This window comes from Mus musculus, chromosome 17 (assembly GCF_000001635.26).
Source record: "Mus musculus strain C57BL/6J chromosome 17, GRCm38.p6 C57BL/6J".
NCBI classification, from domain to species: domain Eukaryota; kingdom Metazoa; phylum Chordata; class Mammalia; order Rodentia; family Muridae; genus Mus; species Mus musculus.
In genome coordinates, this window is record NC_000083.6 from 25,884,260 (window position 1) to 25,897,225 (window position 12,966).

Sequence of the window (12,966 nt, forward strand, 5' to 3'; positions counted from 1 at the left end):
ACAAACAGTGAGCCCTATTAGAAAGTAACCCAAGTAAAGCCATCATTAGGGGTTTGGTGTGGACAATGGCCCAGACATTGCTGAGTTGCACATCCTGCCTCTGTGACCACTCGGCGGCAAAGGTGCATGTGCAGAGCTCCACGCTTAAAGCACAGCCAGGAAAGTGATTACTTCCTGTAGGTCTGAGCAGGCAGTCCAGATGACTGCAGCTCTCAAGAGACCACCTAGACTCTAACTTCACTGTCAATGCCTGCAGTTCCACCATCACACCCCATCACTCCACTAGCTAGCATCCTATAGAAACTAAGCCTCAGTCCCACCTCGATTGGGTCTCCAGATCTTCTCCATGCCATGCCGCATGAGCACGATACGGGAGAGCTCAGTGAAGGACTCAATGACGTTGAAGTTGCACAGGGGGCTGACTTCAAAGAAGGTCATGCAGTTCTTCTCTGCATAGGCTCTGGCCTGCTCCGTTGGAACTTGCCGCTTGAAGGCCAGGTGCAGCCGGTTCCCAACCAGGATCCGGGGAACACCAGGTGCATGCTTAAGAGATAGGGGGTTCAGAACTTAGCAGAGGCACAACCACATGCTACCCCCAGCACTTGGCCATGTGTGGGGCTCCCAGTGTCTGTACTCTGCAATGCAGCGAGTCTAGGAAGGCCTGGATGGAACCAGGTAAAGTGCAGAGTCCAGTTGTTTATTGCTGAACAACACTCCCAGGGTCAGGAAAGACTATAGTGGCAGCACTCCCAGGCATACCCCAATCACAGCTTGGTCCCACAGTCTCTTCCGGAGATGCACAGATCCATACTTACCTCATCGATCTCCTTGATCCACCGGTCAATGCCATCAAAGGACCAACGGTTGGTGATGTCGTACACCAGAAGGATTCCCTGTGAGTTTGAAGGAAGGAGATTATCCACAGGCATGTCTGGACCCGCTCCCAGGAGAAACCTGCTGCATGGGAGTGGTCACAACTCCTAGGCAGGGCTAGGAGTACGGTCCAGAAGACTTTACAGATCACTAGTATGTCCAAGAACTGAAGGGGGAAATGCACCTGCCACCCAACGGGAGAGCAGCAGGAAGGGACCTTCTGTGAGTCAAATTGGCCCAGCCCACATATGCCATCTTATTCATCCCCTGAGAAAATGGCTGGGGCAGAAATTACTTTTAACAATATTTTAAATCCAGGCCAGTTACAGACATTACTCTGAAATTACTCAAAAGTCACACAGGCTAAGCTTACGCACACAGGTCAAAGCTTTTGTCGGGGGAGGGGTATGAAGAGCCATAGAACTCACTAGAGGGGCAAGCATTCTGGAAGTCAGTCCATCAGCGAACTCTGCCCTGGGGGCACCTGGGGCTGAATGGAGGCAGCTCTGAGTTTTCCAACTCCAAACTTGTACCGCAGGATGTCAGTCACTCACAGAGCAGTAGTCAGTGAGAGCTGCTCAAGTCAGGCTAAGCAGAATTTGCTACGGGGCCTTTCCTGCCACATCCCTCAGAGACCAATTACTAGAAGCTCAGCTTTGGGCTATCTCCATCTGCCTCAAACATCCCAGCGGGGCCACTATCATGGACTTTCCAGCAGGGGCAATGTTGAGCACACTGCCAACCTGCCTCTCTCCTGTTCTGAGATGACTTAGAATGAGATTCAGCAGCCAGAGTCCACCCACTGAACTACCCACTCCTCTTTCCACAGGTTCTCAGACATGGAGGACAGAGAAGGAGGAATAGAAGGGGGTTAGATCAGAACGGGAGGAGGGAAGCAGAGTTGCCATTTCTAAAAACTCAGGATAGTCCCAGGTCCTACAGAGACAAAAGTACCCTTACCCACAGGTAGGTAGCAGGCCTGGCTCAAGCAAGGGCAGCAACTGGGGAGGAACTTCTCTATCCTGGAGGGGCCCCATACCAACCTTGAGGCCAGTTACCATGGAGAGGAGCCAAACTGGAGTTTGCTTGACCTCAAGGAGCCAGGCTGGTGGGTAAAAAAGGCTAATGTTTACAATAACTAGACATGGCAGAGATGGAGGTCTACATTAATCCCATCACTCAGGAAACTGAGGCAAGGGGATTGCTGCAAACTCAAGGCTACTCGAGGATCTAGATAGCTAGGTCTAGGCCAGCCTGAGCTACATGGCAAGATCCTGCTTCAAAAACTGTGGTGGAGCCAGGCGGTGGTGGTGCATGCCTTTAATCCCAGCACTTGGGAGGCAGAGGCAGGCGGATTTCTGAGTTCAAGGCCAGCCTGGTCTACAGAGTGAGTTTCAGGACAGCCAGGGCTATACAGAGAAACCCTGTTTCGAAAAACCAAAAAACAAACTGTGGTGGTTTGAATGACAATGGTTGCCACAGGCTTCTATCTGCATGCTTCGTCCCCAGCTGGGGAGCTGACAGGAAAGGACTAGGAAGCATGTCCTTGTTAGAGGACCAGAGTTGCTGGGGTGGGGGGTGGGGCTCTGAGGTTTCAAAAGTTCATGCCAGGCCCAATATTTGCCTGTCAGTCTCCCTTTGCCTGCCACTGTAGATCAGGTATATACAGCTCCTAGTTTCTCTAGAGCCATGCCTACCTGCACAGCACTATGCTCCCAGCCATGATGATGGACTAAGCCTCTGACACTATATACAAGCTCCAGTCAGATGTGTTCTTTATAAGAAGTTGCCTTGTCATGGTGTCTCTTCACAACAATAGAACAGTAACCAAGTAACTAAGACAAAAGTCACCAACAGTAATAGCAAAGTCCCAACTGCCTCCCAAAATCAATAAACAAATACATCTCTGAACCTGTTGCCTGGGCACAGGGAAGCAAGCTCTCATCTGTTGCCAAGGGAAGGAGGCTGAGCTTCAGAGGCAATAGTACCACTATAGCATCACACTGTAGAGCATCCTGGCTCCTGAGGCTTATTCAATGGTATGCCAAAGACCACTCTCAGAGGCTGATCTCAGCATGTTCCAAAAATGAGAGTTTTCTCTTTTCCTGGGGGGTGGGGGTGGGGGGTAGGGGAGGCGCGGGAGGGGCAGGGCTATGGTGGGGTGGAGAGAGTTCAGTGGCAGAGGGGGAGCCTCCAGTACATGGGGCCTGGATTCTAATCTTGGCACAACAGAAATAGGAGGGAGGGAGAAAATGTCCAGAGGCAAGGAAGGGGGCTGGGGATACAGCTGAGTGCACTGTACAACGTGTGATGTGTGACGCTCTAGATTCTATCTGGATGTCGGAAACCACAAAAGGCCAAAAGTTCTCAGTAAGTACAGTTGTCAATCACAGTGAACATGCATAGTAAGTTGTGAAGTGCAAGTTGCAGATTCCCTGAGTTATATATGCTAACACTGGGAAGAATGGAAGCATAAACAAATGGTGCACAGTACAGGAAGCTTCCACAAACATAGCAGATGGTACGAGGCCAGGCGCCTTGAATTTCCTGTTTACGCCTGACGTTTACCGTAACCAGCACTTGTGTTGTATTCAATGACAAGTAAGCAGAAGGCCGGCCAACCTGGAAGAGGCGCTCCTATCGAGGCTGCCTGGGTAAAGCCTGCCCAGCTTTGCTCTCACGGGCAGGCCCTTGTTGGCACAGGCTCTGTTAAGATGGCTTGTCCCACTGGAGGTGACTCAGGGAAGCACCATCTTGTTGCTATTGGCCCCACCCAGAATGCACAGGGGACAGGGCAGGAATGGAACCAAGGGCTTGTACCACAGATACAAACTAAGATGTGTGTGCAGGGCATGCTCTCAGTTCCTCTCAGCCAGGATAGCCACCAGAGCTTCCAGAAATGACAGGTAGAACAGAACCAGAACCAGTGGTGCTGGATGCTTTGAGAATGATTCAAAAACAATGATACAGACCCCGCTCTCTAAAGAATTTGGACTGGCAAAGACAGAGTCCTGAAATGTACGTTTTTAAGTTCCCATGTACTGAGCAGGTCAGTCTCTTGTTATCTTCACCTCCATTTCTCATGGCTTCTTGATGCACAGCACCAACCCCAGTCAGGCCGTCTCTGAGCCGCTGCTCTCATTTCTCCCAATAACGTTTAGTGTTGCCACCAAAGCTATTGCCCCTCACATCCTTTTTGTAAATTTATTTTTTGGTAACATTTTTAGATTTATGTGGATGAAATTTTATCTGTGTTTATGGCTGTGCATCAAGTTCATGCCTGGTGCTCATCAAAGTCAGAAGGCGACCTTGGATCACTTAAGAGTGTGAGTTAAGGATGGCGGAGTCATCATATGGATGCTAGGAATCAAGCCCAGGTCCCCTGCAAACAACAAGCACTTAACTACTGAAGCATCTCTCTGCCCTTCTTTTTTGTTTTTAATTTCAAAATTATATGTATTTACTGTTAAAAAATCTAAAAGCTGGGTGGTTGTGGCACACACCTTTAATCTACCCTAGGAGGCAGAGGCAGGGAGATCTCTGTGAGTTCAAGGCCATTGTGGTTTTTCAGAGAGAGTTCCAGGACAGCCATGGCTTCACAGAGAAACCCTGTCTTGGAAACAACCACAAGAAATCTGAAAATGGCTGGGTGTGGTGGCGCACGCCTTTAATCCCAGCACTCAGGAGGCAGAGGCAGGACAGCCAGGGCTATACAGAGAAACCTTGTCTCAAAAAAAAAAAACAAAACAAACAACAACAACAAAACAGAAAAAAGAAAGAAATCTGAAAATGCTGCTAAGCAAAAGGAAGGCAATAAGCTATGTCTACAAACGGAGGACTTGGGAGATGGCTTAGTGTGTAAGGGGACTTGCTGCCAAGCCTGCAGATCTGTGTTTTGACGCCTGGAGGAAGCCAACTCCCACAGGCTGTGCACTGAGCTCTATACTCTTGCCTTGTTCTGTGCTTGTGCATGGTCTCGGTCTCTCTCTCTCTCTCTCTCTCTCTCTCTCTCTCTCTCTCTCTCTCACACACACACACACACACTACAAAAAGAAAAGAAAAAGGAAGGAAGGAAGGAAGGAAGGAAGGAAGGAAGGAAGGAAGGAAGAAAAAGAGGGAGAGAAAGAGAGAGAGAGAGAGAGAGAGAGAGAAGAGGGCAGAGAATGGTGGCTTGTGTATATAATTACAGATGTTGAGAGGCTGGAAGAGGCGGATCCTGCAGAGTTTGAGGTCCACTTGGGCTATAATGTGAGATCCTGTTTCAAAAATCAAGGAGAGGAGTTGTAGAGATGGCTTAGTGACTAATAGCACTGACTGCTTTTTCAAAGGACCCAGATTTGATTCCCAGATCCACAAAGCAGCCCAGAACCACCTATAACTCCATTCTCATGGGATCTGAAGCCCTCTTCTCCATGGCTACCAAGCATACATGTGGTACAGTCATACATGCAGGCAAAACACCCATCACATAAATACATCTTCAAAAGGAAAGCGAAGGGAGGAAGGGCCTGCAGAATCCATCCTTAGCCTAATGTTCTTCAATGCTTCATTGTGTCTGAAAGGAACTATACTTCAGACCACGCTCCTGCCTTCAGGGTCTGCCTCTTTGTTCCCAAGGCTGTCCCTGGCTGTCCAGAGGTAGGGTCTGAGTCAGGGGAGTTCTCTAGGCTCTTCAAAATTCTGAGGGGTGCATCACAATGGAGATGGACTTCCACTCACACCACTCATGTGGTAGCAGCACAGGGTCTAAGGCAGTTCTATCCACACAGGTCTCGACTACTTCCCCATCTTCTGCTTTCAGAGTGATAAAAATCATCTGAAAACGTGTGGGAGGCTAGGACCAGCTATCCACACCATGGGTGTCACAGTGCATGCATGATGCTCTTCTACAGGCAAGACAAGATCCCCTCCCTAGTCCATTCCTGTCCTGAGAATCATCTGCAGTCCATCATTAGCATTTCCAATCTGCAGAGTTCTAACATGTGATACAGCCCAGGTCACCTTCACATCCAGTCACACCCCTTAGGAGGTGCACGACTCTGTGTGTGAAGGAGATATAGGGAGATACCTTTGTTTTTTAGTGAAACAGATAGCTAAGCTGCATTTTAATGGCATGGAGAGGTCATTTGCAGTGACTATGCTCAGAGCTCATCCTGAGAACAGGAAGGGCTCTTTCAGGAACACTAGAGACTCAGTTGCCTCCCACATAGGCAGTCCAGAAATGGAGGCTCCAAAGCTCTGGATTATTTTTCCTATTCAGATGGGCTCTGGGAGACCCGATGTCCAGATGTCAAAATACTTCAGAAAAAGGGCCAAGGATGTAGCTCAGCCGTTGAACCCTCATCTATTAAGCACGAGGCTCAGAGCTAATCCCCAGCGCTGTAAGAAAATAAAACACAAGAGAGTAAAGTACTCAGGGAACTGTCAGGACAGAAATCTAGGTTCAGAAAGAATCAGGAGAGGTACCTATTGGACAACAACATAACATGGCGCTGCTGGTCTTACCTGTGCACCCCTTGAGTAGGACCTGAAGATGGTACAGAACCTTCCCTGGCCCGATGTGTCCCTGAAACACACAGAAGGGAGATCAGTCCCCATAGGAGAGGTCCCAGCCACAATTTTTTTTTCCATTTTCTTTTTTCCTGTTTTGAAGACTGAGGCCCACTGCATAGTTCTGACTAGAATTTACTACATAGACCAGGCTGTCCTTGAACTCACAGAGTTTCTTGCCTGTCTCTGCCTCCTAAGCACTGGTATTAAAGGCACATGTATGCCTAGCTCCTTTTTAAAATTTAGTTTTAAGTGTATGAGCAACACATGCATGCCTCATGCCCACGGCCAGAAAAAGGTGACAGATCCACTGGAGCTGGAATTAGAGACGGTTGGTTGTGAGCTGCCAGATGGGAACTGAACCTGGGTCCTCTGGAGGAGCAGGAGCAAGAGCTCTTAGTGACCTCTGAGCACCTCTCTAGCCCCATGGAAACAAGCTGTTATGAGTAAAATTGGAGGAGGCTTTAAAACAAAACATCCTGGACCTTTTGTTTTGTTCATTATGGAGAAAAGTCCCATTTGAGCAGGGTCTCTTTAAATGGTTATTACAAATAAGGGGCTTCCTGACTTGGCTTCCACACCGTCATTAGAACACCGACTCACCATAGCTCCAGCTTGACACGCCGTCCATCCAGGAGGATGGTGGTAGTCTTATAGTCTATCCCTGGGAGGAAGCAGAGGGGTGAGAGTGTCCATCAGCAACTGCTTCACTCAGGTCCTCCTGCCCAGTACTCAAATCCCACAATGTCCCCGAGGGAACAGAATGATGGTGCTCACTGCCCTCGGCTATGGCTTTCTCAGGCACCAGCCTAGCTCATGCTGTATGGCAGCCATGGGCAAGGCAGAAGCCCAGGTCAGACAGGGCATCAGATACGCTCAGACCACACCAGTCTCTCTAAAGGCTCTGGGCTCAGAATGCCTGGAGGGAAATGGTTCACTCTCACAGTGACATGTCCTTCCTAGATTCTAAGTTGAACCCTCAAAGAATAACACACTTCCTAATTCTTGGATCATCAACGGATTTACTTATTTACTTAGGGTTTTTATTTGTTTTGTTTTATTTCCAGATAAGGTTTCTCTGTGTAGCCTGGCTGTCCTGGAACTTCCTCTGTAGACCAGGCTGGTCCAACTCTAAGAGATCCGCCTGCCTCTGCCTCTCAAGTGCTAACATTAAAAGTGTCTGCCATCACTGCCTGGCTACTTAGCTTTTAGAGGCAGGGTCCAGGCTGGCCTTAAGCTCATGAAATCTCCTCCTAAGCTCCTGAGGATGACAAGTGAACACTTCACACTTCTACACAGGACTAAAGGACCTTTTAAATGCTGCTCCCTACAGCAGTCCTTAGAGAACTAACTTACGCTTTCTCTGACTTCAAAGTTTGTTTGCTTTATATTTTCACATTTTTATGAAAAAAAAGTCACCCCGACAGATGCAGGTGGTATTAAGCCTTTTGAGGGGAAGGCAGGGGCAACGATCTTACTATGCAGCAGAGACTGACCCTAAACAATGACTCTCTTCTCTCATATCCCATTAACACCTTCAAGGCATCAGCTTCTTACCTTTCATATAGATACTACTTGCAATCCAGGTGTGGTGATACACATCTGTAATTCTACCACTTAAGAGATAGAAGCAGGATCAGGATTTAGAGCTCAAGGTCATCTTTATCTGCACAGTAAATCCAAGCCTGCCTAATCTACATGAAACCTTGTTTGAAATAGAATAAAACTGTGGTCCAAGAGAGCTTGGAAATGGGTGTTTTAGAATGCATCGGTCTCATTCTCACAGAATGTGGTGTACTTGTGAGGTATACATCCTGGTGAGCATTTACTCATGTCTGTGTGCCCACGTCCCTGTACAAGAACACAATACAGCATCCTCTTCAGGCATCAGGTGCTCCTTCCAAACTTAACTGCATCCAAACTAGGTCCTCATGAATTAAAGGACACTACAATAGAGTGAAAAACTGCAACATACAGAATAATAGAAAATATTTGCAAATTACACATCTTTTTCTTTTCTTTTCTTTTTTTTCTTTTTCTTTTTTTTTTTTTTTTTTTGAGACAGGGTTTCTCTGTATAGTCCTGGCTGTCCTGGAACTCACTCTGTAGACCAGGCTGGCCTCGAACTCAGAAATCCGCCTGCCTCTGCCTCCCGAGTGCTGGGATTAAAGGCGTGCACCACCACGCCCAGCCAAATTACACATCTTATTAGGACAGAGTTCTATCAAAAAAACTCCTTTAACTCAATAATAAAACAGAATTCAAAAATGGACAAAGCTGCCGGGTGGTGGTGGCACACACCTTTAATCCCAGCACTTGGGAGGCAGAGGCGGGCAGATTTCTGAGTTTGAGGCAAGCCTGGTCTACAGAGTGAGATCCAGGACAGCCAGGACTACACAGAGAAACCCTGTCTCGAAAAACAAACAAACAAAAAAAGTGGACAAAACCGTATCTCTGCAAAAGACATAGATAGTAATGGTAACAGGCACAAGAAACTGTTCTGTACTACTGGTAGCCCATCAGGAAAGGACATCAGAGCCCTGTGCTAAGCACCGCATGCTGGATTAGATGGCTAGATTCAAATCAGACAGTGAGATATAGAGACACAGGGACCCTTCTACTTTGCCAGGTGTGTGTGGGGGACATAAAATAATGATTGCACAATGTACAAATAGATAGGTGCTTCTGAGCTGTGTATTTGATAAATAGGGTCAAGACATGTTTTTCTGAGACAGTTTCTTTCTTTTTCTTTTTTTCTTTTGTTTTTCGAGACAGTCCTATAATTTGCTCTGTATACCTGGTGTCCTCAAACTCACAGAGATCCACCTGCTTCTGCCTCCCAAGCACTGACATTACAGGCATGCACCACTAATGCCCAGTTGAGACACGGTTTTCTATGAAGTCTAGCTGGCCTGGATCTTGTTACATAGCTGGCTTGAATTTGTAGCAATCCTCCTGCCCCTGACTCCTCTATTTCCATGACATACAGTACGGGTACTGCACGCACACCCACAGGACTGACAGCAGCTATGCCTCTTTCCCCACCTTTCCCTACGCTCCCCTGGAAGGAGTTCAACTGCAACTTCCAAGCAGAGCTTGTGAGGACACTATTGCAGTGGTTTTATTTTTATTTGATTGATTAATTAATTAATTGATTGATTGATTCATTCATTCATTCGAGGCAGGGCCTCACTATGTCGCTCTGGATGGAACTCACTCTGTAGACCAGGTTGTCCTTGGACTAAAGAGATCTTTCATTAGAGCTCCGCCTGCCTCTACTTCCCAAATGCTGGGGTTAAAGATGCGCACCACCACACTTTATACTGATTTTTGATTGGCTTCTCTGAGAAAAGATCAGCAGGACCTGCAGCATAGCCTTCCTTGACTATGACCTAGACTCCCCAGTCCTATCCCCAGGAAAGCAACTGCCTGTCTACCAAGCTACCCCTAGATGGTGCTGTGGCCCCAGGCCTGCCGAGAGCAGAAGCTGCAACAGAACAATGGATGCCTGGGAAGAACCTTCAGAGAGACCTCAATCACTAACACCTGTCACCAACAGTCATCAACTATGTTGATGAGCCTGTCACTGTTCTCAGTTGGGTCTGAGGTGGTCCCTGCCACTGACCCAGCAGACTGTGTGACACTCACAGGCTCCCCTAGTCAACATACCTTTCTTTTAGAATGAAGTACATTTATGAATCACCTACAGGAGTCCTAGCACCAGGAGGGCCTGGAGAGGAGCTGACCCTGAAGGTGGAGGGAGCAGGGCCTGCTCTGTGGCCACTGGCCTGCTCCATAAACATCTAGCTGTTCCTTGTTCAGGTAGGAAATATAAGACACAGCCATGAGCTAGCCAGTGAATCAGCCTCTCCATTAGGTTTAAACATTCAGCAGTGTTTTAAATAATGGGAGCCCAGAGCAGAGCACAGGAGTAACACACGATTTGCATATACAAGGCCGGTTTCATTTCTAGTACCCCTCCCCCAAAAGGGTGGGAATTTTATTCAAAATAAGTCAGTGATCTGGGCATGGTGGCACACACCTTTAATCCCAGCATTCTGGAAACAGAGGCAAGCAGAGCTCTAGGTTCATGACCAGCCTGGTCTATATAATTCCAGAACAACCACGACTACACAGAGAGACCCTGTCTCAAAAAAGCAAAATAAACAAAACAGAAATCAGCTATCAAGAACCAGTGTGACGGGGCTGGAGAGTTGGCTCAGTGGTTAAGAGCACTGACTGCTCTTCCAGAGGTACTGAGTTCAATTCCCAGCAACCACATGGTGGCTCACAGCCATCTATTGTGAGATCTGATGCCTGTTCTGGCACATAGGCATACATGCAGATAGAGCACTCATATAAAGTAAATACATCTTAAAAAAAAAAACAAAAACAAAACAACAGTGTGATGGCACATGCTTGTACACAATCTCCAGTGAGTCCAAAGGCAGCCTGAGCTACAGTATGGGTCCAGCTATATGCCCAGCTATGTCCAACTTTTTTCTCAAAAAGAAAGAAACAGTCGCTGGGCATGGTGGCATATGCTTTTAATCCCAACACTTGGGAGGCAGAGGCAGGCAGATTTCTGAGTTCGAGGCCAGCCTGGTCTACAGAGTGAGTTCCAGGACAGCCAGGGCTACACAGAGAAACCCTGTCTCGAAAAACCAAAAGAAAGAAAGAAAGAAAGAAAGAAGGAAGGAAGGAAAGGAAGGAAGGAAGGAAGGAAGGAAGGAAGGAAGGAAGGAAGGAAGAAAGAAAGAAAGAAAGGAAGAAAGAGAAACAAAGAAAGAAAGAAAGTCAGTCAGTCAGTCAGTCTAGCTATGTGGAGCTGCATAACTACCAGGGAACCTGCATTACACTAACCCACAGATGGAGCCAGACTTTCAGCTCTCCCGCCAGAGAGCACAAGTACTGCCTGGCAGACATGGGCTCGAGGTCACAGGGGTCACAGCAGTGGCTTTGCATCAGTGCCTTCCAGCAGTTCCCTTTCTTTTTTTTAAGTTGGGAAGTGAAAGCTTTGTCTCCTCACCCTAGAAAGCATCTTTACCTAGACTTCTAGTCTTCCAGCCTGGCTGAGCTTCAACCCAAGGCCATTTGAGAAATTGAGTCCCCAGAGCTTCACCCAGAAGCTTCTGGGCCTTTCTCCCCAACAGGACTGATTGCTTTTAGTGTCTTAGTGCTCAGTTCAGTGAGGAGGACCCACTAGGTCCACTGCTCATCACACAGCTCTGAAGGGGCTCCACACCAAGCAACCATAGCGAGCAAAGTCCAGTAGGAGTGAGTGCTCGGGGGTCTGATGACAGTTCTCATTAACGTGTTAAGCCAAGATAGCAGAGAAAGAGCCCTTGGCTTAGCAGGTTCTAAGAGGAGCAATTATCCCAAGCTTGAGGGTAAGTAGGCCCTGAGAAGGAGGAGCACAGATGCGGAGGAATGCGCTGGAGGAGGCAGAGCAGTGACCTGGAAGGAGTCTAAACCAGACCCAAGGGAGACAGCAGGCATGTGGGGCCCAGTCTGGCAGAGCCACCGGCAAGCTCAGGTCTGAACATCACTCTCACGGGTCGGCGGTGTCGGCCGCCAGGACGCCATCCACACTAACTCTCTTTCAACATCATTCATTTTCCCTTCTGTCTAAAAATATTTTTCTTTTTTAATCAGCTAAGACAAGCCCCCAAAGAGGACCAGCTGTCCCCCTCAGGCCCCAGATCATCTGCTGAGCCAGCCACTACCCACTGGATCTGAAAGCCTCACCTAATAGCTTAGATCCATCCTCACAGGCCTCTTGCCCATTTGAACAGAGCAAAGTGCTGCCCCTGATAGATCTGAACACAATTCTTAATTTCATGGGATACATACTGAACAGAAACTGAGGCAAGGAGGTCAGAATACTTGCTCTACTCACAAGAATAAAACCATTGGCTGAGGTCCTGGCTCGGTCTACCATTCAAGTCAAGCATTTTGTTCAAGTTTGTATGAGACCAGATCTCACAAAGCTACCCTTGACCCCTGCCCAGTGCCCTGCAACTCCCAACCTTTTCCTCTAACTGAGCTCAGGGTGTCTCCTCTGCTTAGAGAAGGCTGTGACCTCTGTACTCCGTGCTTTCATCTGCTCACCTTGCTCTACGTGCTCAGATCCTGTCCTTCCTGACCTGTGCTGGCCAGACTGACTGCTAAGGTAACAGTCCAGCTTTCTTATCTTTCCCCATCAGTCTTGCCTGTATATTCTATTTTCTGGGAGATTTGCTTCATTTTATTTTCCAGCCTTTTCCACAATTTCCATTGATCTGCAATTTTTAGAAGCTCTTTGGGGGTCTAGATATACCACCCACCGGGCAGGAAGCTGGTCTTTGTTCTCAGAGGTGTGGTGAGATGTCTGGAGCTCCCTGGAGCTCGCAGGGTCCTCTTCTAACTACTTACATCTTTTTTCACACATTGATGAGTTTGGTTGTCCCTCTGACCCCTATGAAAACCCCTGAGACACTGCGACGGCTCTGTGACTCTGGCTTGTGGAGGAGCTTCTGTGCTGTGGGTGTCTCTGGAACGAAC

At 47.9% G+C, this 12,966-nt stretch overlaps 1 protein-coding gene across 1 annotated transcript in view; it reads right to left on the bottom strand.

Moving 5' to 3' along the window:
* Positions 1–12,966, bottom strand: part of Rab40c (Rab40C, member RAS oncogene family) — a 37,601-nt gene that overhangs the window by 2,146 nt on the left and 22,489 nt on the right. Inside the window, exons 3-6 of the mRNA NM_139154.2 lie at positions 7,027–7,087; positions 6,379–6,439; positions 816–893; positions 321–543 (exon numbers count right to left, since the gene is read on the bottom strand). Coding sequence (NP_631893.1) covers positions 321–543; positions 816–893; positions 6,379–6,439; positions 7,027–7,087 — 423 coding nt within the window. The remainder of the gene's footprint in view (positions 1–320; positions 544–815; positions 894–6,378; positions 6,440–7,026; positions 7,088–12,966) is intronic.